The following is a 23,936-nucleotide window of genomic DNA, read 5'->3' on the forward strand; positions in this document are numbered from 1 at the left end:
GAGGAATGCCACGTTTTTGCTAAGAAAAAAATTGACTCGTAAAACAAGAGCAATAAACGTAAAACGTAAAACGCCATATAAGATTGTCTCTGCTACATCTTTAAGCTTCCTTAGCCACCAGAGGGAGTTCCTTTGATCTTCTATACTGACGATTGTTCGATATTGGCATCCGGCAATGGAACTGCCAAATATGTTTAAAAATAAACAGCTTTGCTTCGATCTTCCTAGTTCCTTTATTGACCGCAGCCTTAAAAGCTAACAGCTATTCCTTCGATCTTTCTAGTTTTTTCATTGACCGGAGCCTTATCTCACCTACACCTCACCTACAAAGTCAACGGCAACCCTTTTTACCATCTTTGCGAAGCAGGTCGACCTGCGATTCGGCATCCACATCGATAACAACGGAATACGGAGGATGAATAACCCGAAAACTTTAAGTGTTGCTTTGAGCGCTTTCTCTACTTCTTCGCACAGACAACTCTAGTTACAAAAATTTTACAGATCCACAAAGAAATCCAAAGAAAAATCCATCCAAAGAAAAATTTCTATCTGGCCGCTTATAAACCAAACTGCACCTGTGCGGTTGCTTAGAAACAGTAGGATACAGTGGACGAAGATTTAGAGTTGTGAGAACACTACGGACAGCAAAGAGATGCTTTCTGTCGTTGTCTGAGCATCACTTATACAGCGAGGCCCAAATTCTCCCAGTTAAGGATCACAATTTTATGCTCAGAAGTACTCATGAAATTTGATGGATAAACATCTGTGTTCTAAACTATTCCCTAACTTGACGCGAAATGGTCCCGAGAAAGTCCTGAACTTGTCCAGAAAGGATCCCTAATCGGGCCTATCTAGTCCCAAAAATGTGGGGAAAATGTGAATCAGACCCGAAATGGGCTGTTTGTAATGAAATTAAAGGTTTTCTAAAAATTTTCTGCTGGATTAACGAAAATTTTACCCATACCAAGGGCAAAGATGCTTACACATCAAAAATAAACCTAAATTTGGACTTCCCTGCTTTTTTATCGCTCTAACAATCAACTGCTGATGAAATATCCTTCCTTCTTTTTTGAGTTAAACGCTGCAATTATTTCTTATTGAATATTCATTTATATGATTTCCTTCCAAAGATATTCAGGTATACGCACTCGGCATTTCTGCTGCTAGCAATTTTTTGCGTTACTATGGCCTCCGACAATAAAGCGTTTGCCTGCTCCCTCTCCGGTCCCATCTTATTGGGTAACCATGCAGTCGCATTTGCTACGAAACGTTTGAATGGTCCTGCCGCTCTGAACGGATGTGCCACCAAGGCAACGCTTAATCATATCACCTTCCACACGATTTAACACAGCGCAACGCGGGTGGAGGGGTGGATGCTGGCGGAGTAGCGGAAATGTACCAATGTACGCGTAACAAGCACTAAAAGTGTAAAAGAAGTAGAAGTAGTACAACAACAATGCAAAGCCAACATAACAACTGTCCATCATCATCTTCCTCCAACTGGGTTCCCATTTTTGTTATACGTATTTATACACTGATCCTCTTTGCTATCTTTCTACGCATTATCACTTCACTTCTCTGCCGCTCATTTCACTAAGCCGTCGTTCGTTCATTGGTGTAAGGAGCGGAAGTGCAACCATGACGAAAAAAATAAGCATGCGAAGAATAGAGTCGTCGTGGGTGTGGGTGATTATGATGCGCTGGATAATATTTTATTATCAGCTTGTTTGGTGTAGTGATTTAATGCGTATGTTTGGTGAAAAGCTCTTAAGACGCCTGATAGGGTATTATGTTCGTGTTAATATTTAAGATTTTAAGCCAGTGGAAATGAGGGTCTGACGGGTCGGAAACAGCCTTAAACAATTTTCTGAGTGCTCAGAATTTATGAGTCTAAAATTAGTATTTCTTTCGTCACAAAATTCTGAGCTGAACAAAAGTAAAAGCTCAGTTATGCAAGACTTAGTTGCTGGTTTCTGCAACTCAACTTAACTTAGTTTAGCCAATTTTTTGGACTTAGTCAAGAATAAGCTGAATAAAAAGTAGGCTAACTTTTGACTTAAGTCCAAAAAATGGCTAAACTAAGTTAAGTTGAGTTGGAGAAACCAGCCCTTAGACTTGACTTGACTTGAAAATTGTATATCTGGCGAATGAGCAGCGCGTGTATGTAGTTACCCAAAAAAACAACTTCACTTAGAAATTTGGTGAGCTATAGATTTTTTTATTTCTAAGTGCAAAGGGAGCCGTGAGAGAATCATGCTGCCATTTCATTTTTTAATAAAATCCCTAGAAATATGTTACACAAATATAATTTTTTGTATAAATGTCAATCGAAAAAAAAACTTTCAAATAAAGACAGAAAATAAAATAAACACAATCACAATTTGAACCGCTTAAACACATTTATTTTAATGGTAATTTTGTATAAATTTTGGTGTAAAAAGAAATTAAATGTTTACAAATTTTCGAGTACAAATACAAGTGCTGGGGGTGAATTCTCGTTCTTCGTTATCGTGAAGTGAAATGTCAAAAAGTCACACATGCGGTGTGAAAGTATTATTTTTATCACTTCACAATAACGCAGAACGAGAATTGACCCTCTGAGAATCAAAACAAGATAAAAGGTAATAGGTGACACGCTGAGTAAATAATCGCATCTAAATTTCTGGCTAAGTCTAGTCAGGTCTAAGTCTTGCATAACCCAGCTTTAACAAAGTTCATGTAGAAGTAAAAGTTTATTAATAATCAGAATTATTAAGATTACATGTTTTTAAGACTCAGAGAATCATCATATGTCAGACTCTAATATGACTCCTAACTTGGACTCGTATTGATGTGCCCTTATAAGAAGGGAAATAGGCTCGGTTCTGACTCTTTTTTAAGCTCACGATGAGGGTAACACCCCAGAATTCTGAAACTATTCAGGCTCTAAAATGAGTCCGAGTGTTTACAAGGAAAAAGGCTGTAAGATGCCCCTGCCATATATCCCTTTTAATGGGGTAGAACACATTCTGATGCTTCGCTTCCAAAAACTTGTGAAAATAGTTTTATTGTACTTGCACACAACCCGCAGGATGGGTAGAAGGTTAAGATCAAAGAGTACCTGTTAGAAACTAATGAGCGAGGTTCGCCCCGACAAAAAAAAAATTTTGCTAGAAAACTTTGTCGCTGGTGTGGAAAATAACACAGGTTTAGTCGAACTTCCCGAGAGGGCAACGCAAATCTGGTAACAGACGCCCCGAGTAGGCTCATTATGTGGAGGGAGCACCCATGACGCAGTTGATAAGGTGGGAAGTGGAAGTATAGGCTGGAAAAACAGCTAAACCCACGGAATCGATTAAAAAAAAAACATTATACAAAAGTCTTTGAAACAGCCGTCACAATCAAGACAGGTAAAACCTTTCTTCTACGACTTTTGCATGGTAAGAGCTCTCTTAAAATAGTTAATTTTTTTATAATCATAATCTAATTTAAAAGAACTCAAAAAATCTAAAAATAACTTGTTGCAAAACTGGAAATCCAAAAAAATAGATTCCAATAAAATGAGTAAAACGTGCAAATATGTCCTTCTAAAACTCTATTTGTGCTCCATTGACTTTAGTTAGCTGAAATATGGGCTTCCTTATACTGGGACATAATGTCTTCGATAAAGTAGCATGCAGTTTGTGCCACTCTTGCAAATCGCCAATTTTAGACATATCACGTTCTCAAATTGGCGATTACCAGCATACAAGTTCTTTGCCAGTATACCCCACACATTTTCCATTAGATTGAGGTCACGAGAGCACATGGGTTCGAATATTCCAAGCAGCATTTTGCCTCCCTGCTGGTATGAATTGCCGAATTATCATGTTGAAAAATGCAATTTCTTTCATTGCACTCAATAACTGGTTTGAGACTGCTCAACAGAATGGGAACATAGTCTTAACTCTGCATTTTATTTGAGCGCAATTGCAACTCAAGAGTACAATCGGATGTTATTGCACACCCTACGCAATCACATTTCCGCGACCGAAGTTCCTCCGATAAAAAATGCGTCGTTCTTGCCGTAAATCGTTCTAGTATCCATTAAATACATTTGTACCATCGATATTGAATTTCCTTTCGTCTGAAAAGATAATCTAAGCCAACTTTTTAATAGTGAATTTTAAGTTAAAATAACCATTTTAACAACTTGGAGAATTCCGGTCATTCGCCATGCTTTTGCTAGTGAAATCCTTTCGAGCAGTTTTACAATGTAGCAAAAGACGCGGAGGCGCGATAATTTCACCATACTCGTTGTGCTAGAAACGTTTTAAGGCCCTCCAAATTGTTTGACGTCCAACGGGATCTGAACATTTTGCTGTTAACTTTTGGATCTCTCTAGGGAACTTTACCAGACGACGACTCTATAAAACGTAGTGCCACAGATCCTAGAAATTACTTTGGGCTGTACGTCGGTACACCCGTGTTTTAATTTTTTGAAATTATGAGAAACTGTCTTTTACTCTTAGATAATAATAATAATAATAAAAATCCCAACGGTTTTTACCCTCCATTCCCGCCCATCCGCACGAGGGGCGCAGTCCGCATGACGTACGGAACCAATATTTTAAATTTTTGTACCGAGTCACGATAGGCAGGAGTTAGTTAAGTGTCGAGATCTAAAACTGTTCAGCTACAGAACTAAATTCATCAGCTGATTTTATGTATTTATGTCCATAATTCACTTATTGAGAGAGGAGAGTATCGCTTTCTTAATGCTGAAAAGCGGATCTGATATATCAAACGTGCTGGAGTGAGAGTTAAAATCCTGGCATAAGCAACGGAGTGGGTCGTGCAATTCAAAATTGGTTTTACAAGCTTTCAGAAATATGGGACAAAAGTGTCTTGATACGCGTGAGGGAACATTAAAGCTTACATCAGCCAGAAGAGACGGACTTGAAATTGAGCCTGTCAGTAATTTAACCATAAAAATTATACCAAGCATTTCCCTGCGACTGGCAAGTGTAGGAAGGTTAATAAGTTTTAAGCGACTCGTATAAGGTGGGAGACTATATTGAGAATCCCATCGGAAATTTCTTAAAGCAAAAAGTAGGAATTGTTTTTGTATTGATTCTATCTTGTCTGAGTAAATTTGATACCTTGGATTCCAAACCACCGAGCCGTATTCCAGAATCGGCCTAACTAATGTTGTAAACAGGGTTTTAGTGATATAAGGGTCACTAAATTCGTTTGACCATCGTTTCACAAATGCAAGTACACCTTTAGCCTTGTTGACTGTCACATTAATGTGAAGATTAAAATTAAGCTTAGGATCCATTGCGATACCAAGGTCCACAAAATTGTATACCTGTTCCAGGTTATGGTTACCTATTATATAAGAAACTGGCAGAACAGCTCTTCGCGAGAGGCACATTACTTTACATTTCTTAAGATTTAGAGGCATAAGATTTACTTTACAGCAGTAAGCCATGCTGTTTAAGTCTGATTGTAGCAAAGACCTTTCTTTAATTGAAACGTACGATTTATAAAGTTTTACATCATCTGCATACATTAAAATTTTGGAGAATTTTATATCTGTAGAAATATCGTTTATAAAAAGCAAGAACAGAATCGGGCCTAGGTGGCTACCCTGAGGGACTCCTGAAGTAACATCAATGACGTCAGAGATAGTATTTTTAAACAATACCCTTTGTGATCTATCATAGAGGTATGAAGAGATCCAACGTAGAAAATTAGGTGGAAGACCAAGAAGATCAAGTTTATAGATGAGCAACGAGTGGCACACTTTGTCAAATGCTTTACTGAAATCAGTATATATAACATCAACAGTTTTGCTCTCACTAAATGCTTTTGAGATATAGGATGTTAATTCAAGTAAATTTGTAGAAGTTGATTTGCCCTTGCAAAATCCATGTTGACTGTATGAAATGCTTGAAGTGATAGAATGCGTCAACCGATATGTTATAATTGCTTCAAATAATTTAGGAATTGCAGAAAGCTTAGCTATGCCCCGGTAGTTCTCCACTGAAGACCTGCTACCACTTTTATGTAAGGGGGTTATGAACGATTCCTTCCATACAGATGGACATACATATATAGTTTCTGAGTCGCGCCCATTTCAGGCTGGCAGCTGATTTAACCTAACAAACTCACTCGCTGACTTGAAAATTTCGATTGCCAATTCATGTTTTCCGCCTACAACAAAAAAAACATGAATATTCATAGCTTTAATAGAAATTCGTCTCACTGCCTCTCTTCACCTCTGCATTTGGGCGCCGTTGACAATTTTACATGCAACATACATACATACATACATACATATGTACATACATGCTTTTGATGAAAGAGTTCATTATGAACGGCTTAACAGATTTCCCTTGAGATGTACTAAGCCTTTTCACATACGAGAATAAACAACAACAACGACAGCAGCAGGGGTAGCAGGAGCAGAGGCAGTGACAACCAAACAACAATCACAAATATGTGAATGGAGTTTTAGGATTTGGAGCATATGGCGTATGTAAAGGGTGATTTTTTTGAGGTTAGGATTTTCATGCATTAGTATTTGACAGATCACGTGGGATTTCAGACATGGTGTCAAAGAGAAAGATGCTCAGTATGCTTTGACATTTCATCATGAATAGACTTACTAACGAGCAACGCTTGCAAATCATTGAATTTTATTACCAAAATCAGTGTTCGGTTCGAAATGTGTTTCGCGCGTCCGATTTATGGTCTACATAATCGACCAAGTGAGCAAACAATTAATGCGATTGTGACCAAGTTTCGCACTCAGTTTACTTTATTGGACATTAAACCAACCACACGAATGCGTACAGTGCGTACAGAAGAGAATATTGCGTCTGTTTCTGAGAGTGTTGCTGAAGACCGTGAAATGTCGATTCGTCGCCGTTCGCAGCAATTGGGTTTGCGAAACACATTTCGAACCGAACACTGATTTTGGTAATAAAATTCAATGATTTGCAAGCGTTGCTCGTTAGTAAGTCTATTCATGATGAAATGTCAAAGCATACTGAGCATCTTTCTCTTTGACACCATGTCTGAAATCCCACGTGATCTGTCAAATACTAATGCATGAAAATCCTAACCTCAAAAAAATCACCCGTTACATTAATATCTACATTAGTGATGCGCAGAACCGAGGAACCGGAGCCAGAGAAGCGGGTAGTTTAGAGAACCGACCGGTCCGGTTCTTATAAGAACCGAAAAATGGTTCCGGAAGAAACGAAACTCGATTCCAAAAGAAGCGAAAAACGGTTCCGGATGAATCGAAACTCGATTCCAAATGAAGCGAAAAACTGTTTCGTAAGAAATGAAAACCGATTCCAAAAGAAGCGCAAATAGTTCCGGGAAAGCGGAAACTAGATTCCAAAAGACCAGAAAAACGGTGCTGTATAAAACGAAACCCGATTCCAAAAAAATCGAAAAACGGTTCCCGAAAAACTGAAACTCGATTCCAAGAGAACTGAGAAACGGTTCTGGAAGAACCTGGGCTCGATTCCAAAAAACCCGAAAATGGTTCCGCAAGAATCGAAACTCGATTCCGAAAGCCTCGAAAAACGGTTCCTGAAAAACCGGATCTCAGAAAAACCGAAAAAATAAATAAAAATGCCATTCCGAGTTGACCTTCAAAATTTTCTTCGGTTCAAGGCACTAATATCATAAAGCCGCCATATACCCGATCAGGCCGACTTACATCAACTTCGATGTTTTTGATGTTATTTACTTGAAATTCGGTTTGTATACGTAAGATGGTGATCTGAGTTGATAAACAAATTTTTTTCTTTGATTCGAATGCGTCAAAAGAGCAGCTACAACATTGAAAAAATGGAAACATTACTTTGTTTTAAATGAAACCTTAACGTAGGAAACGCTCATTTAAATTTAATATCAGGTATTTAATTTTTAAAAAATTCTTGTAATACAAATATCAACTAAGGAATGAATGTAATATATTTATTTATTTTCTTTGCATTACTTATAACAAAAAAAAAAAAAAATAAATTGAATTTTTCTAAAAGCTTTTTTAAATCTTTTGTTGAGATATTCCGATAGGGCCTATCCTGTCACCGCTTTTTTGAAAACCGGTCCAAATTATTGGTTCTCCTTGAAACCGCACCCAACAGAACCGGTTCTTTAAATACTCGGAATCGCACATCACTAATCTACATATGATAACTTTTAGCTATGTTTGACATACTTTAATATGGCCAAAGTATTTGTGCAAAGTTCTAACAGAGTTTTGGAAAACGTTGAAGAGCACTCGTGTCGAGGAGATATAAGGAGCTGAAAATTTAAGAATTTATTGGCTTTTTTTCAGTTGAACAATGCAATACAATGGAGATGTGTGTGTGCTGGCTGATTACATTTAAGCTCTGCTTTAATGAGCTAAATCGGATTTGAAGCAAATAAAAAAGTTTAGCATACAAAATAACAAATATACACAAATAGGTTTCATGGCCCGTCATACCACTGGAAAACTAATTGTCGACAAATTTCTAAACATCAATCATAAATTTTGCCACCCTCAACGGAAGACACACATATGTACATTAGGGTGGTGCAAAAATGCATGTGAAAAAGTAAAGTCAGAATTTGTATGCTCTCATCACCTAGGATTGTTCTATACCGATAAAAATATACCCTCATTTTTTTTTAATTAAAAAATATATATTAAAAAATAATAATACCCAATTGTTTATTTAACCATTTTTTCATAGTAACTATATTTTCTACCAAAAACCCCAGAAGACCACAGAAAATGCAAGAAGGGGACCGATAAAAAACCTTGGGTATTAAAAACTGGTTAAATAAACAATTGGGTATTATTATTGGAAGAGTATAAACATTTTTTTAATTTCAAAATTAAAAATAGGGGTATATTCTTTTCGAAATAGAACAATCCTAGGGGGCGAGAGTATTAAAATTCCGACTTTACTCTTTTTGAACCACCCTAAAGGACATAAAAGTGTCTCTATGTAAATATGTATTTTAAAAGCATAATTTTTCAAGCGACTAACAAATGCAACAGTCAGTCACAAAAATCACCCCCTACCAGCTAGACGTTGAATGAAATAACTTATCGCTGGTAATTACTAGGTATTCATATCCATATTTATTTGTGGTAATAGTCACGTTGCCTGCTGCCACAAAAGCGAGTGGCTATTATGTTCATTGTCATGTTCGACATAATGACCAAGAACATGAAAATAATAATTAACGGTAATGCGCGCACAAAAATAAATGCAGAGAACAAAAAATAGGGATGCGCCAAACAAGCTACCACAGCCGGCGCAGCTCAGACTGGCAAAAAGGCATTTTCGATTTGGAGTCCAAGGGAAAAACCAACAAATACTTATCATACTCAACCATCAGCTGACAAACGGTCAGACGCAAGCTGGACGCACGCCTGATTTAGTGATAGGTATGCCATACATACCTGCGTGCCACGCTGTGGTAATGAAAATAATCTGTCATCAAAGTGAAAACTCCAACCCTCAGCAACAGTAAACTCCCCTCCCCATATGGCAGCCTATCAAGCCATCATCACTACATACATACATACATACACACTTTGTATTGTCGCTCGCTGTCCGCCTGCTTTGCAGCTCATTTATTAAGTTGTGTAAAAGCCGGGAACAGGTGGGCGTCACCAAAACAAAAACAACAAAAATCTTTTTACTGCTATCCACTCACTCCACTTCAAAAGGAAAAGTTAAACTCCGTTAAACAAAATTGCTGTTTAGTTGCCAGAAGCGTAAAGCGAGTAGTTGTTAGGCAGGATACATACTTATTTACGTTAATGAATATGATTACGTATCTGTGACTTTTTCTATTAACTCAATATAAATCGTCACTTTGCAAAGGGTGGGCGGAGGACTGTCGCAAATACAAAGGCAAGACAACTCAGCGTGCCGAGTGATGTGGTGGGACTGCTTGCCAGCAGCTGAGGTTGGTAGTGGGGCGAAGGACAGAGGTGGAATTGTATAAAAGGGTTGCTTCCGCTACTATATTTGTATGAACATATGCACACACCCAGCAAGCATTTTCGAACGCGCAAGCATCCTGAGAAGCACTTGTATTCTTAGCGTTCACGGAGAAAATTCTGTAAAATAAAGATCCTACAAATTAATCTGCAACATTCTTAGGTGGTTTTTCGGGACTCAGAATAAAGTACCTATTAGACGGATAGTGTCGAGCAACGCCTGCATGTTCATGAGAACCGGACTAACGGCGATTTTGGCTAAAATAATTGAAAGTCTTTTGTAAGGCCATTGAGAGACAGTAGGCAAGATAGTTTGAAAGATTAAAGATTTTGTTTATTCTGGCACGAAAGTCTTGCAAAAAAATTTCTTGCCAACTTTAATGTTGAAAAGCTCTTTTGACAGAAAGCGCGAGATTCGAGTCCTCGGGCGGTGTATTTTTTTTATTTTTTATTTTCTATTTTGTTTTTTTTTTTTTTTTGTTATAATATTATGGTTCTAAACAGAAAGATTTTTTTATTTCATTTGATTTTTGGAAATATATATTTTTTTCTTCTTATTTCAACTAAACTTTTTTCGATTTAATTTGATTTTAATTTTTAGATTTAATTGTTTAAAAAGAAAAATATATTTTTTTTAATTAATTTTCAGTAACTTTTTTTATTTTATTTATTTTTTAATATAAATATATCGGCCTCTTTGCGCAAAATTATCGTATTCGAATATTATGGCTTAAATCCCAATAGCTACCCCAAAAATTTATTGTAAATTTTATCGTATGTGACAATGAATTTATACTTGTGGACGAAATTATCGTATGTGCTAAGAAATTAGAATGTGAAGACCTTTCTACAAAAAAAAAGTCTTACGAAAAGTTATATTTCCAATTATCAGAGGATATCTGAACTTTGGTATTGATGGTGCTAGCAGCGAAGCATACAAAAAACAAAACACTCTCCTGTAAAATTTTGCTTTTGCAACATACGATACTTTTGCGCAAAGGGGTCGATATTATTTCTAATATATATTATTTAAAAAAATAAAAATAAAAATTTATAAATTGTAGGCACTTTTTTTCCTTTTTAATTACTTTTCTTCTAATTTTTCGATTTGACTGTTTTAAAAAGAAACATATTTTTCATATCATGTAATTTTTAGCAACTTATTTACTACTTGTTTTCTTTTTTTAATTAAATTTTTTTCTTTAGTTAATTTGTTTTTATTTTAATTTTTACATTTTATTGTGTTAAAAATAAACATGTTTTTAATAACATTTAATTTTCACAAACTTATTATATTGAGCTTTTTTCAGTAAATTCTTTTTAACCGACTTCCAAAAAAGGAGGAGGTTATCAGTTCGTCGGAATATTTTTTTTTTTTTTTTATGTATGTTACCGCATAACTTTGGACCACGTCAACCGGTTTCGATAATTTTGCATCGGAAAGGTAGTGTCTCAGAGGTGGTCCCATACTAATCTGGTTGAGATCCGATCAGTGGATCATGAGATATATATATATATTTTATATGGTAGTTGAAGTCGGTTTTTTTTTTGCTGAAAATTACTTTTTTTCTTTCTTTTTCAATTAATTTTCTTTTAATATTAAGTTTTTATTGTTTTAAAAAGAAAAATACATTTAGTTTAAGTTCATTTAATTTTTAGGAAGTTATTTTATTTTTTCTTCTGTTTAATTATTTTTATTTTTTCTTTTTAATTTAATTTTTGTTTAATTTTGGTATCTTATTGTTATACAAAGGAAAATATCTATATAATGAGCCGAATTCTTGCTTTCGTACGAATCGAAAATTTGAAGTTTTTGTTTAGAAATTCAATAGAAAAACTTAAAGTTTTCCATTAGTACGAAAACAAAAATACGGTCTTATATCATTTAAATTTTAAAAACTTATTTAATTTTTTTAATTTAATTTTTTACTTTTCTTTTAATTTTTAGTTTTTGTTGTTGTAAAAAGAAAAATATATGTGTATAGCCTATACCAAACGTTAGGTCAATATAATTTTGGGATCAATCAAAACGTCCGAATATTTTTTATTTTAAATTTTACTCAGAATTAAACGTTCGTTTCGTAGTAATGACTAAAAGAAACTATTTTCTTTGAAATTTTGGAAAAAATATTGAAGAAGTGGAAAAAATAATCAAACTTGGTGTAAATTTCAGATTTATTCCAAAAATTTTCCACATGTTTACAATGTGCTCACAAAACTTATTGTTTCTGTGAATTGTACAAATATTCTTCTTTCCAAAGCCATATAAAAACTTAAAATTGGTGAAAAAGTAATCGATCTAAAAATTAATTAGTGCCAGAAGTCATGCGAAAATGGTTTTTTAAGAATGATTTGAGAATTTGAGGCTGTTTCGTGACTTACTCGGCCAGCACTACGGCCTCTACTAGGTCACTTAAAAAGATCGTGGATTTTTTTATTTTTTTATTTTGTAACTCCGCGTTATTGTGGTTTCTCCACACAAATTTTCATTAAAAACGACCTCGAGTCGAAACGAGATTGTTATACTGAAAGATTTTTGTATGTAATACAATTTGAAGAAAATTGTGTCTAAAATGCTTCCTAAAGAGATTTGTATTCATTATGATGCCACCATTGTCAAATGTCATTCAAAAATATCGGTATGTGAATTTTCTTTTTACTAACTTCTAAATGCTTGCTGGGTTAGTTAGGTACAAACATATGTAGTATGAATGACGAGTAGATTGCTACGGGTGGAGCGAAAAATCACATACATATGTATGAATATGCTGCTGTTAGATAGGTTTTAAAAAGGCAGAAGATATGGCAATTTTGAAAAATGTGATTTAAATAAAATAAATAGCTATAAACTTTTTCTAAATAATAATTTTAATAATATAAAAACGGTTCCAACTATGCTTGTTAGTTCTATTATTAGAATCGGGGGAATCCGCATTTAAAATTTAAAAATTACATTTAAAATTTTCGACTTTCGGAATGAATTCAGCTATAGTCAGCGCTCAAATACTCAAAACTATCAGGGTTTTGTTACGGCCTAATGACAATAGTCAAGCGATGAGATTTGTCATTGGCGTGGGAATAGGACTGCTAATCTCAAAAGTCAACTTTGAACGAAAAAGAGAAATATCTACTCTTCGAACCACCCTTCAGTGAAAAGCTCAACCATTAATTTTGGTCGCACAAAAGCATGCTGCGTGCCGAATAAATATTTACGGAAATTGCATTTTATACGAAATCAGATAAAAATTATTGGATATTGTACGCAGCACATTTTGTAATGATGCCACTTGCCTCGGGATCAGGAAATATAGTAAATTATAAAATGAAGGCATAAAAGTACACATGAATGTAGTTGAAGACAAATAACTGAAGTTATTTACTATAAAGTGAAAATTTGATAAGCAAGTCTCATTTATGGAATTCAATTGTTAATCAAATCGCGATTCAAATTGAAGACTTCGTTAAAGAGATAAAAAAATGTCACAGCGAGCAGGAATCAAATTCTTTTACTTCCACCCTCCCCACCACAACCTGAAGGTGGAGTTAACGACAGCTGAATTTAGTTAAGTCCTGGCATTCATTGTTTGAATGGGGCTCATTGTTTCGACGGATGCTGTGATTACAGTTCAGATAGATAAATAAAGAGAAAAAAATGGGAAAAAATGCGACAAAAGTGTGAAATAAACGTCTTCAATGGTCATTTACGCCTAATCCGCCTTATACTGCAGCACACTTCATACAATAGCTCACTCAGCTCCCCTCCTACCTCTTCATCATTCCGCAGCTTAAGCGGATGAAATGCTGCAAGCTATTCACACATTGCCGGTGGGAAATTAAATATCCTTCTTTGCGCTTACTTTTGCTTAAGCTTAACCTTTGATTTTTTTTTTGTTGCTCTGCGCTGGGCAGCCAAAGCGAACAGGACAATAGCAGTAATTTTTGTCATTTCCTTAATAGAAATTTTATCTGCTCAAAGCATCAGCGCATCACCGGCAGGTGGGGTTTGGAGCGAGAAGCAAATGGGATTGTCAATGAAGAATAGCCAAGATTTAAGAAGAAATAGTTAAGGAAAGATAGGAAGAGAAAGTCTTCGACTTCGACTTAAACAACCCGATTAAAAGGCATTTTATGTAATAAAAAATCGTTTTTTTTTCAATATAAAATTTCTCTTCTTCAAAAAACGCCAACAGTTGCAATATACCACAATCTCAAAACGAGTTTCCAGAAATTATAAAAAACTAAACACTTTCCATTCCACTTCTACATATTAAGTTCACGCCTCCGCACACGGCTCTTGCGCCTCCATTTCCATGCCGAGCATCGTACAAATACAATAGACCAAGTGATCGATAAATCCACACAGCGATTCATCGAGAAATGGGCCAAACACCAATGGTGTTATGCGCTCATTCTCACCACGCATGGAACGTGGTGTCAACATATCCACCACACGCTTGGGCAACACCGCACTCAAACTTTCACAAATTTGCGTCTTCAAACTGCTCGAGTTACCACCGCCACCAGCCGCTCGTCTCAGACTAAGCGTTCGCTTTATCCAATTCTCACCACCAACATTTTTTGTTGTTATATCGATGCCACCGTCTGGTGTGGATTTGATGGTGCAAAGCGATTTTTCGCCTGCAGTTGATTTCAAATCCATTCCACCCATTTGACGTTGCAATTGTTTGCGATGATCGCGATCCAGAAAGACTACGTAACTCTCGCCACGTCGCAGACACGAACACTTCGCTTTCAGATTCGGTTCGCCGACATCATTTTGAATTTTATTTATATTTTTTGCACATAAAATTTTTATAATTTGATCATTGAAGACTTTTCCCATGTTTTCCACAGTTTTGTATTTTTGTTTCTAGTGAATGCTTGAAAGGAAATGCCTTGTAACGAATAAATCGTTGGTGATGTGAATATTTTGTTCGAATAGAGAGTAGAATGATGTAGTCGATTATAAGATGTGAAGGATAAGATATTTTCTTTGGAACCTATAAAGCCGGAATCAGCGGTCTCAAGGGGAGCCTAAAAAGTGGCAAGCAGTTTGATTGCTTATCCCGAGCATTGTAGACATAATTCAGATTCGAAGACAACAGCTATTGATCGAACCTACGTAGGCATCTAAAAAGTCGAGCTACCGTGAAAAAAACTATCCATTTAAATAGACTGAAAAGTCTTTTTGTGCTGGAACTTTGAGAGTAATTTTCATCTTGAACCAGCTTAAGCAGCCTTTAAACGGGTCGTATTCTATAGCTTATGACAACATTCGGTTAGGTTAAATTAGGATGGAGTAGGTTTGTTTAGGCGGCAAATATTCTCTAACTGAATCTCCTCCAAAGGTGTCAGCTGGGCAGGGTACTTCTATTTCTCCGGACGGATCTTTAATCCCGGCATTAGCAAGTGATCATGGTTTGAATAAAAGGTGGGTAAGGTCAAACGTTCATGCTGAGTACTTCGGTATATAAGGGTCAAACATCAAATATTCTGAAGCCAGCCTCTTACTTTCACCAGCGATGAAGTTCAGGTGGCCATCGGTTAGACAAATGCCTTCAAAGCCATTGGCCCCGACCATCCCTGCTAGTCACTCTCTTCATTCCTGGTATGTGTAAGTCTGGCAGTGGGATCCCATAACTGAACCTATAATACCAAGCAACAAAGAGGAGCGTACAGCACTTGTTTCCTAAACACACGGGAAACTCGCGATCTTAACCGAAACAGTCCAGCGAGTGAATTGTCTTATTAGCTTTGAGCTTGGCATAGCTCTTCAACACTGTTTGGTCACTGGTCCACAGTCGTCAGGAATTAAGGTGAAACATCGAATCCAAATACTGTTTAACTTCTACTTCTCGAATGTTCCTTAGCTACCACAGCGTTCACTGATCGCATACGCTGATGACTACTCGACGCATCGCAGGCGAACAGCTTCCTCTAAATACCCGTGTAGCTTTGGCGCAGCAAAGACTTGGATAATGGAGCTAGCTAAGCTCCTATTTATGTCCGGCTTGTGCTCTTCTAGGTATTAGACCCTCGCGTCTAAGGTTGAGCAGTCGTTCAGTGACTTCGCGAGAGGAAGTTATAAATATATTGTATGGCCTTTTACTGCTTGACATACGCCAGTCGGCTACAACCGGAGAAGCACCTCACCTTTTTAATATCGCTGCCATGTATAGCTTGGTTGTGCCGAAGAAGGGCCAGCCAAATTGGGCTACGCATTTCGCAAGAGTATCAGCCCTTTCGTTGCCAACAAAACTCTTATCAGCTGGAAGCCGCCACAGAGTAAGCTTTTTACGAATTCTTAGGCAGTCCAGTATATTTTTGCAACTCCCTAGTACAATCCTTGACATCTTTTTATGTGGATCAAAAGCTCTTAATGCTGTCTAGCGAGGGCACATATTTCGATTGCGAAAATTTGGCTACAAGCGTCCCTTTCAGGATTCATAACCCTATAGGGCTATTTTAACTAATACAAAAGAATGCGTGCAGAAAACGGCACTCAAACTACATTCTGTCCATTGCATTGTTCTGATGATCCCTTTTAATCCGTTTTAAATCTACATGATTTGCGAATAAATCGGTTTAGATTGTTGGGAGTTAAAGAGCTCAGGCTGCCAAACGTCTCATACCAACAACAAACCGTCTCTTGCCCTTGAAACCAGGAAAGGCAAATGGGGTTGCCTGCCATGTATGCCTATGTATCACGGTCAGATGTTGATGCTTCGAAAAGCGACCAGTCAACAGTCCCAAAAATTGGCTACAGTTCCATCTGCTTAATGAAAGCAAATACCTAGCAAGACCCTATGTGATTGGGGGCAACATGGGTTTTGCCCGCCAACAACCTCTCGAAGTTTCCCAGTCATTTCTGAGCAAAATATTCACCTAATTCCTGACCGAAGATGAGAATGCTGTAACTGGTTGCGGACCGAGGAATAATTAGCAATTCTTGCTGCGACGGCTGATGGGATAGCCAGGTATGGCTCTGGGATGATAAAACACGAGGCATAGAACTCTTTTCAACGACCGTTTAACCAACCACCGCGTTTAAGAAATACTGATGAATGCACCATAGCCGTTACAGACAACTTAGGGGCCAAACGAGGTGTTTTGAGAAAACTCAGCGGCACTATGGCTGCGATTAAACACATAAAATAAGGAAGACATTATAAAACGCAACAGATCACCAGAAAGAGCTTTTACCGGCTACAACCGAGATGAGAATGACATATAATCAATTTACTACCTATTGTCTCGATGTCTGGCTCTGCAGTCAAAACGACTCTAAACAACTTGGCACATGCTTCTTCACTAGCCCAGCCGTAACAATGGGCCTTTTAGATCTTCACAATATCATTTAGGATAGAAGTGGTTCAACCGGTTAATGTATTGATCATTCCTTCGTTCCTCTTGAGGTTATAGGAATGTGCTTCCTCTAGGAACTAATTTACGGAGTGCAATTTATGTATCTGAATGAAAGTATGGAACTCTCCATACACATCTTCCTAATCTAATCCAACCTACTGTTTTATTTTTCTTTCTCATTTGATTTCTTCTTTTCACGTATGCTCGCGCTTGACCTCACTTTTTGCTTACTGGACTATTGTAGCGTTTTTCAAACAGAGCTAATCGTCATAATGGAGGCGGCTCGGTGGCTTATAACCTCGGCCTCTCCAGGACGGCCCATCGTTATAATTAACTAATTGAGGAGGTAAATACCATGAGGGCTGTGGAAACCACTTGCCATACTACCAGGCAAATGGCTCTCACTCGGCTGGACCGCTCCTCTCTCAGAGTAGTAGTCGGAGTAATCACCGGACACTGCCCAATGGGTACACACAAGAAAAAGGTTAGGATACCCCACCAACGATTTTTGTCGCAATTGCAGAGACGAGGAAGAGGTGGAGAGCATCGAGCACTGCCTTTGCCATTGTCCCGCCCTGGCCAACACGCACAACCAATTGTTCAACAAGTGCTTTCTAGATTCTTTAGCCGACTTGAACTCGGCGAACGTCTTCGACTTTTTGTCCTATGTAAAACGCACTTGGTGGTTAAATTACTGAGGGATAGAAAGAATCAAATGGCTTCGGCCAGTTGTATCACAACGAGCTTTTCCAGTCTACCTATGCTCTGTGCTCTGCGCGAAAGGACTCTTCCCTACTGCCCCTACTGATTGATCCAGCTTAGTTTCATCCCATCGCATTAAGCTAGCGACGGTAGGAGGCGGAGGGAAATGATATTGGGTTGTGAACAAAATGTGTAGCAAAAAGGTTATCCAAAGTGATGCTAAGGACAGCGGCGAGCAGAGAGAGCTCTTACTCTATACGCGTCCGCATACGATGTTAAGAAAGCTTTAAAAAAGTACTCCGCCAGGATGCTGTATAACGGATTAAGCTTAAATTGGGGAATAAAATTTCTTAAAAGCACAATAATTGTGTATTTATATTAATAAGTTTCCACATTTAAAAAAGTTATATATTACCAAAACGTATACATAGACGGCGAAAGGACAACATCCACCATTTCACTTCCTGTTTTTTTCTCCTTCAGAGACAAAGACTCTCTCTTTCTTAGTGAGACGGCACAATTTCGAATGGCATTATAACGCCATTTTGCAGCACAACAAAAATAACTTGTGGAGTTCGCTTCTTCTCGAACTCCGACGGATGGGTGCACACATTGGTATTCTTAAATATTTCATAGATCTGACAGCCATTTGAGGTGGAATGCAGACGCGCCCAATGCCACTTTGGCTTGCAGCCGTCTTTCGGTGGGAAGGTAAGCATTTGCTTCAGCTTCCGGCAAGCTAACGAACACAATGAAAATGAGCGCCTTAATGGATTCGAAGATTTGGGTGGTTCACATATTTGCACACGCGACATGCTACTTTTTGTCGAACACGCCGACGAACTGCTGCAACAGCAGGGCTTTTTAGAGAAGATCGTTGTTTTCACAGTGCTGGCGCGACATTTGGCGCAGCTGCAAGTTTTCGTCATCTTCAAGCAGCTGGGCAATTGCCGTTTGTTTTTGCTGTCTGCGGGCGGAAGAAATTGAAGCGACGAGTTTTTAGCAACAATACTTATATGTAGTTTCTCATTTCAATAACCCACCTGTCGTTATAACGGTATTGCAAACACGACATGGTCTATGTGATTCGGGGCAAGATACCTGCGACACTGTTAGCGATATATCACTATTACTCGAGTCCATGGAGGGCGTTGGCAAGTGCAGGAACTCCTGTACACGTCGCGCGCCCATCAAATACAGCGCACGATCGATGCCAGATACAATGGTTTCGTCGGGAAATGGACCAAATGCATCGTATGCCGGCAGTGAATTCTTTTTTAGCGTACGTGCGATGAGCGGATAAGCGGGCACTGGATCTTCGGTCTGACACAAAGCGCTACAAAGGCGCTCAAGGTTTGCTTGAGCCATATGGAATGTGTAAATTCGGGCGATTTTCGCGAGATTCGATGTTGGCGATAGTACTAGGAAAATTTTTTTAAAAAGTAGTTACGTAGTAGATACGTTAGTCTCAGCTAAGCTTAGTAAATGTAGTTGCGTTATTTTCGGTTGATAAATTTTGAATATTTTAACATATTTTCTGTATATGTTTTGAAAATAATTTTGACGACTTTTTGTGTCTCGAAAAGAATGAACAAATATATGTGTGTACACATGTGACATTTGATGCGTTCATCGGCACTTGTAAACTTTGGTAGAGAAGTCGGTAATTAATTTTAAAAGTAGTTTTTGGTGACTGAGGAGATAAGAAAGGGATGGGCCGCGCTATGGTTCAAAGGCGTCACACAATAAAAAGCTAATCGCAGATGGTCTCTGGAAATCCAAGCAAACACTTGGGAACCCAAATACATACATATTTGGCACCTTGATGGCCTTGCTGTTTTAAAGATGAAAAGTTATCATAACCGAAGTGCACTCGGCCAGGGTTTTTTAGAAAAACTTATTCAATATTTGTTGCTACGCTAAATTGGGCTCTTCTAAGTTGTAGCACGCACTCTCCTTTTTGTCTCGTCGGGACCCCTTTTCCCTGGCAACATCGGTCGGTTTTGGTCGTCCGGGTATGCTGGTAATGGCGGCATCCATCTTGGGCGATCGAGTTACACTCGAGGCCACGGATTCAGTCACTGTTTATGCATCAGGTAGCACAGTTGCTTGCCTGCTGCTTGGCAGAGGTCGGGATCCTTGTCCCGAAGGTGACTCACCACCACAGGTCTCCGTTTGAGCAATCGGTTCAGGAGCTTTCACTTTGTCTCTGCAGGTAGATGGCCGCTCGTCCAGTTCAGGTTCAGCCGAGGCAATAGCTTCCCTAGCCTGCTCCGTATTCTCGGTGACCTCCGCCTCTTTCGGCTGCTGCTCTTTTGCTCGCAACAACAATTTTACGTGCCGATACCTGTAGGCGGCGGCCCTACCTTTGAACTCCGTGAGCTTTATCATCGAATCATTGTCGAAGTACAGAAACTAGCTTTGATGTTGTTGTGTGGGACTTCAGTGCAAGGAAGGCGGCCTAATGTCCGACGTAGTGGTTAATGTGGAACGTCCACACACACCACACCAAAATCCATCTTTACGAACTGAAGGACGGGGTCCAACGCTATGTACAACAACCAATGTACCCGGGACTCTTTAGACTGGCAATCAACGGCATTCACTGGAACTCTGTTACCACAAGTACACAGATTCCCGTCCTGTGAATACTGTCGAAAGAGTCCAATCACCATATGTGGACGATAGTGAGCTTCAACTGCCGAGAGAGAACCGCGCAACTCCTAAATTACGTTGTGGATATTGTAACCGTCTCGACTTCTACCTAGCCAGACTCGATCCCAATATACTTAGTGTCCAGCATGGGAGATCCACCTCCACCTGTGGCTAATCGACCCGCAAGACAAAGGTAGCCGTTAATATTTTCCTGCCTTCGGTAAGGATACGCTTAGCCTCTATGCTTCTGCTGGTAATGCTACCGAGGAACAGCGAGGCTCTGTAAAGTTTTTGGGAGATGGGATTATATGATGAATTCCTTGCTAAAAAAAGACCACATTGGGCCAAAGGCTGATACAGTCCATTGTGCTCTTCCCACAGTGGCAAGTTGGCTTGCAAAGCTGTGTGCTCTTTGTGTAGCGCTTCTTGCAGCTGCACCCAATTCTGCCCGGTAGTAGCCAGCTGAACAGCACGAAAAATGAGTGTCTAGCAGGGAAGTTGGCAATTTCTATAAGCCCTTAAATAATAAAGTTCGTTCGTTTGATCCAGTCAGCCCTATGAAGGTCAGAAAAAGACTATCGGGAATTTCATCGCCTCTTCCGAAGCACAGTGAATCCACAAAATGATCGTCAATGTTTAGCTTTAGGTTTTTTAGGTAATATTGTGAAAGCTCTTAAAAGTTGTTCGCGAAAACTATGTACTCCGGAAAGTGTGGACACAGCGCTTTAAAAAAATGCTGAAGCTTGTGAAAAAATTTGCTCAGAATCACTTCATAAAAATGTATGAAAGCTCCTAAAAATTTGCTAGTGAAAGCTCAGACGCATGCGAAGCTTTCAAAGATTTCCCTAAAATCTACTTTCTTTCTACATAGATTTATCGAATTTCAAAACTCCCTTCCTAATTTTCCCCCACTGGCATTATTCCACCTAACTGAAGTTTACCCGAATAAAGCACCGAAACGAATTGGACAAATTGTCATCAAATTAAAACTCGAATTATTTGTTTTAATGAGTGATTTCCCCAGCCGGCAACGTAGACTTCGATTTTCACATTAGCAGCGAATGCCAGAAATAAAGTAATTTATGTTAAAAAAAAAAATTGTAAAATAAAAAATAATGTCAATAAGCTTGAATCTTCAAAATTTAACGCAATTATTCTGGACAACCATCATTGTATTAAATTTGTACGTGGCATTGCTGTTGTTTCGCATGTCAAAAGTTTATCGCACCGAAAGGAGAATTAAACTACTTGAAACCGCCAACATCAGGGAACAAATCGAGTTTATGCGCAGTCGTCCTGACAAATCCGTTTCTTCGAACTTCTCAAACCGGGGTAGTTTCACTACGCGTAGCCGTTTCTTCGAACAATTCCTCGACTCGGAACCGCCGCAACTCCGTTCATACATGCGTGTGCGATCGAACTTTCGATCGAATTCTTCGACAACTGCTGCCGATGACGACCCAGATGAACGACATGACCAACGAGGAACGCAGGAACAACAACAACAACAACACCTGCATAAACGCCCAAAACAATTGCAGCTGGAATTGCAGCGAAAGTATGACAATTTCCAAAGACAGCAGCAGCAACAACAACAGTACGAACAACGGCAGCACAACCACCAACAACAGTCACACCAAATGAATACTAAAGCAAGAAACCGTTATGAGAACATTTTAAAACAGCCACAACCTCAACAGCTAAGAAACCCGAATGCGATTGAGCAAACAAGTTCCGAGGAAGCGCCACCCTATAATGACAAACCCGACGATGAACACACACTCTACATTTCGGATAGTTTTGGGCGTGTCGTGCATGAGATACCCTTTCGAGAGTGTGATTATATGGATGCTCTGCAAGTTGTGCTCGGTGATCAGCGCTGGAAGATTAAGAAAGCGTGGAATGAACGCTCCAAAACAAATATGTGGAGAGTAAATTGAGCGAAATTTGGAATGAAAAGTAGGAGTATACGAGTACATATTTTGTATTTTGTAGCAATATTTTTTGCGGTATCTTAAATTATGTCTGCAACTGTATTTATGTTTTTTGTGTTTGTGTAGTCTACAACTTGTCTGGGTAATACTTTCGGAAGGACCATAATAAATGATGAAACTTCAATTGGATACAGCTTACGGGTGTCCAGAGTGAAGAGAAGGGGGTGTAACCATTGTAATATAGAAGGTTTTAAATTAGGAACGAATGCATTTCAGGATAAGAAGACCCATGTAGAGGGACTAGCAGACCATATCTTATTTAAGTATATTCTGAAGTTTAGTGAACAAAATTGTGAGTATTTGTGGAGCGACAGAATCAGCGTCCCATTACCCAAGTATTATGGTAACTTCTCGAGATCATATGAAAATCATTTAGGCTCTGCAAAATTTTATCATTCTATTGCAATCCAAAGGGTGCTCTTAGAAAAATATGTATGGTAGATAAGTCTTTATAACCTTAGATCTCTTCAGACTACAATACTACTACTCTCGAAAAACGAATTAAAAGATCTGCTAACCAGGAGGTCTTATTCTATTCGTCCTGTATAGGGATGTTTACATGAGAAGATTTTACAGACAACTTTTAGCTGAAAAAAACAATCGCCTTTCAACTAATAGCTTCCAATGAAGTTGGGGCAGCCAACTTTGGATTCAACTAATCGCCAAAAAAAATTGCATGTAAATCGTCTCATGTAAGCACCGTATTAACAATTAGTTTTCTTAAAATTACATTAAATTAAAAAATATCAATATTTTTATTTGAAAAACAATAAAAGAAAATTAAAAAAATTGATTTATAAAAGAACAAAGATGGATTAGAAATGATTCCAAAAATTAAATGATGTTAAAAAATTTACTTATTTTTAAAACAATAAAATCTAAAAATTATAAGAATTAAACTAAAAAGAAATAAATAAAGTTGATAAATATTCTTTTTAAAAGAATATAAACAAAAAATTATAAGAAAATTAAATTAAAAACAGAAAAAAAAAACTAAATTAATAAAAGAAACGAATAACAAAAAATTAAGGTTCTAAAAATTAAATGAGATAAAGAAATTTTAAATACATACGTAAATTTAAAAAAATACATTAAGAATTAAAGCTTATTAAAATAAGTTTCTAAAAATGAAATAACATTAAAGAAATACATACATACCTAATTCTTTTTAAAACAATAAAATACAAAAATTAAATTAAAAACGGAAAAAAACTTGTTAAATATTTAATTAA

General features: G+C 37.8%; 2 protein-coding genes across 2 annotated transcripts; one reads left to right on the top strand and one right to left on the bottom strand.

Annotated features, from left to right (window-relative positions):
• Positions 1-18,558: 18,558 nt before the first annotated feature.
• LOC118741789 lies at positions 18,559-19,423 on the bottom strand. The gene is made up of 2 exons (XM_036473762.1): positions 19,099-19,423; positions 18,559-19,022 (listed from the first exon to the last, which is right to left on the bottom strand). The coding sequence occupies exons 1-2, from the start codon at positions 19,421-19,423 to the stop codon at positions 18,559-18,561; spliced, it is 789 nt and encodes a 262-aa protein (XP_036329655.1).
• Positions 19,424-21,825: 2,402 nt separating this feature from the next.
• Positions 21,826-22,650, top strand: LOC118741917 (putative uncharacterized protein DDB_G0274435). Its single transcript, XM_036473891.1, has one exon. It carries the CDS (start codon positions 21,826-21,828, stop codon positions 22,648-22,650), a length of 825 nt encoding a protein of 274 aa, XP_036329784.1.
• Positions 22,651-23,936: the final 1,286 nt, after the last annotated feature.

Source organism: Rhagoletis pomonella, unplaced genomic scaffold, assembly GCF_013731165.1.
Source record: "Rhagoletis pomonella isolate Grant_MI unplaced genomic scaffold, Rhpom_1.0 Rhpom_scaffold_00006, whole genome shotgun sequence".
Taxonomy (NCBI): domain Eukaryota; kingdom Metazoa; phylum Arthropoda; class Insecta; order Diptera; family Tephritidae; genus Rhagoletis; species Rhagoletis pomonella.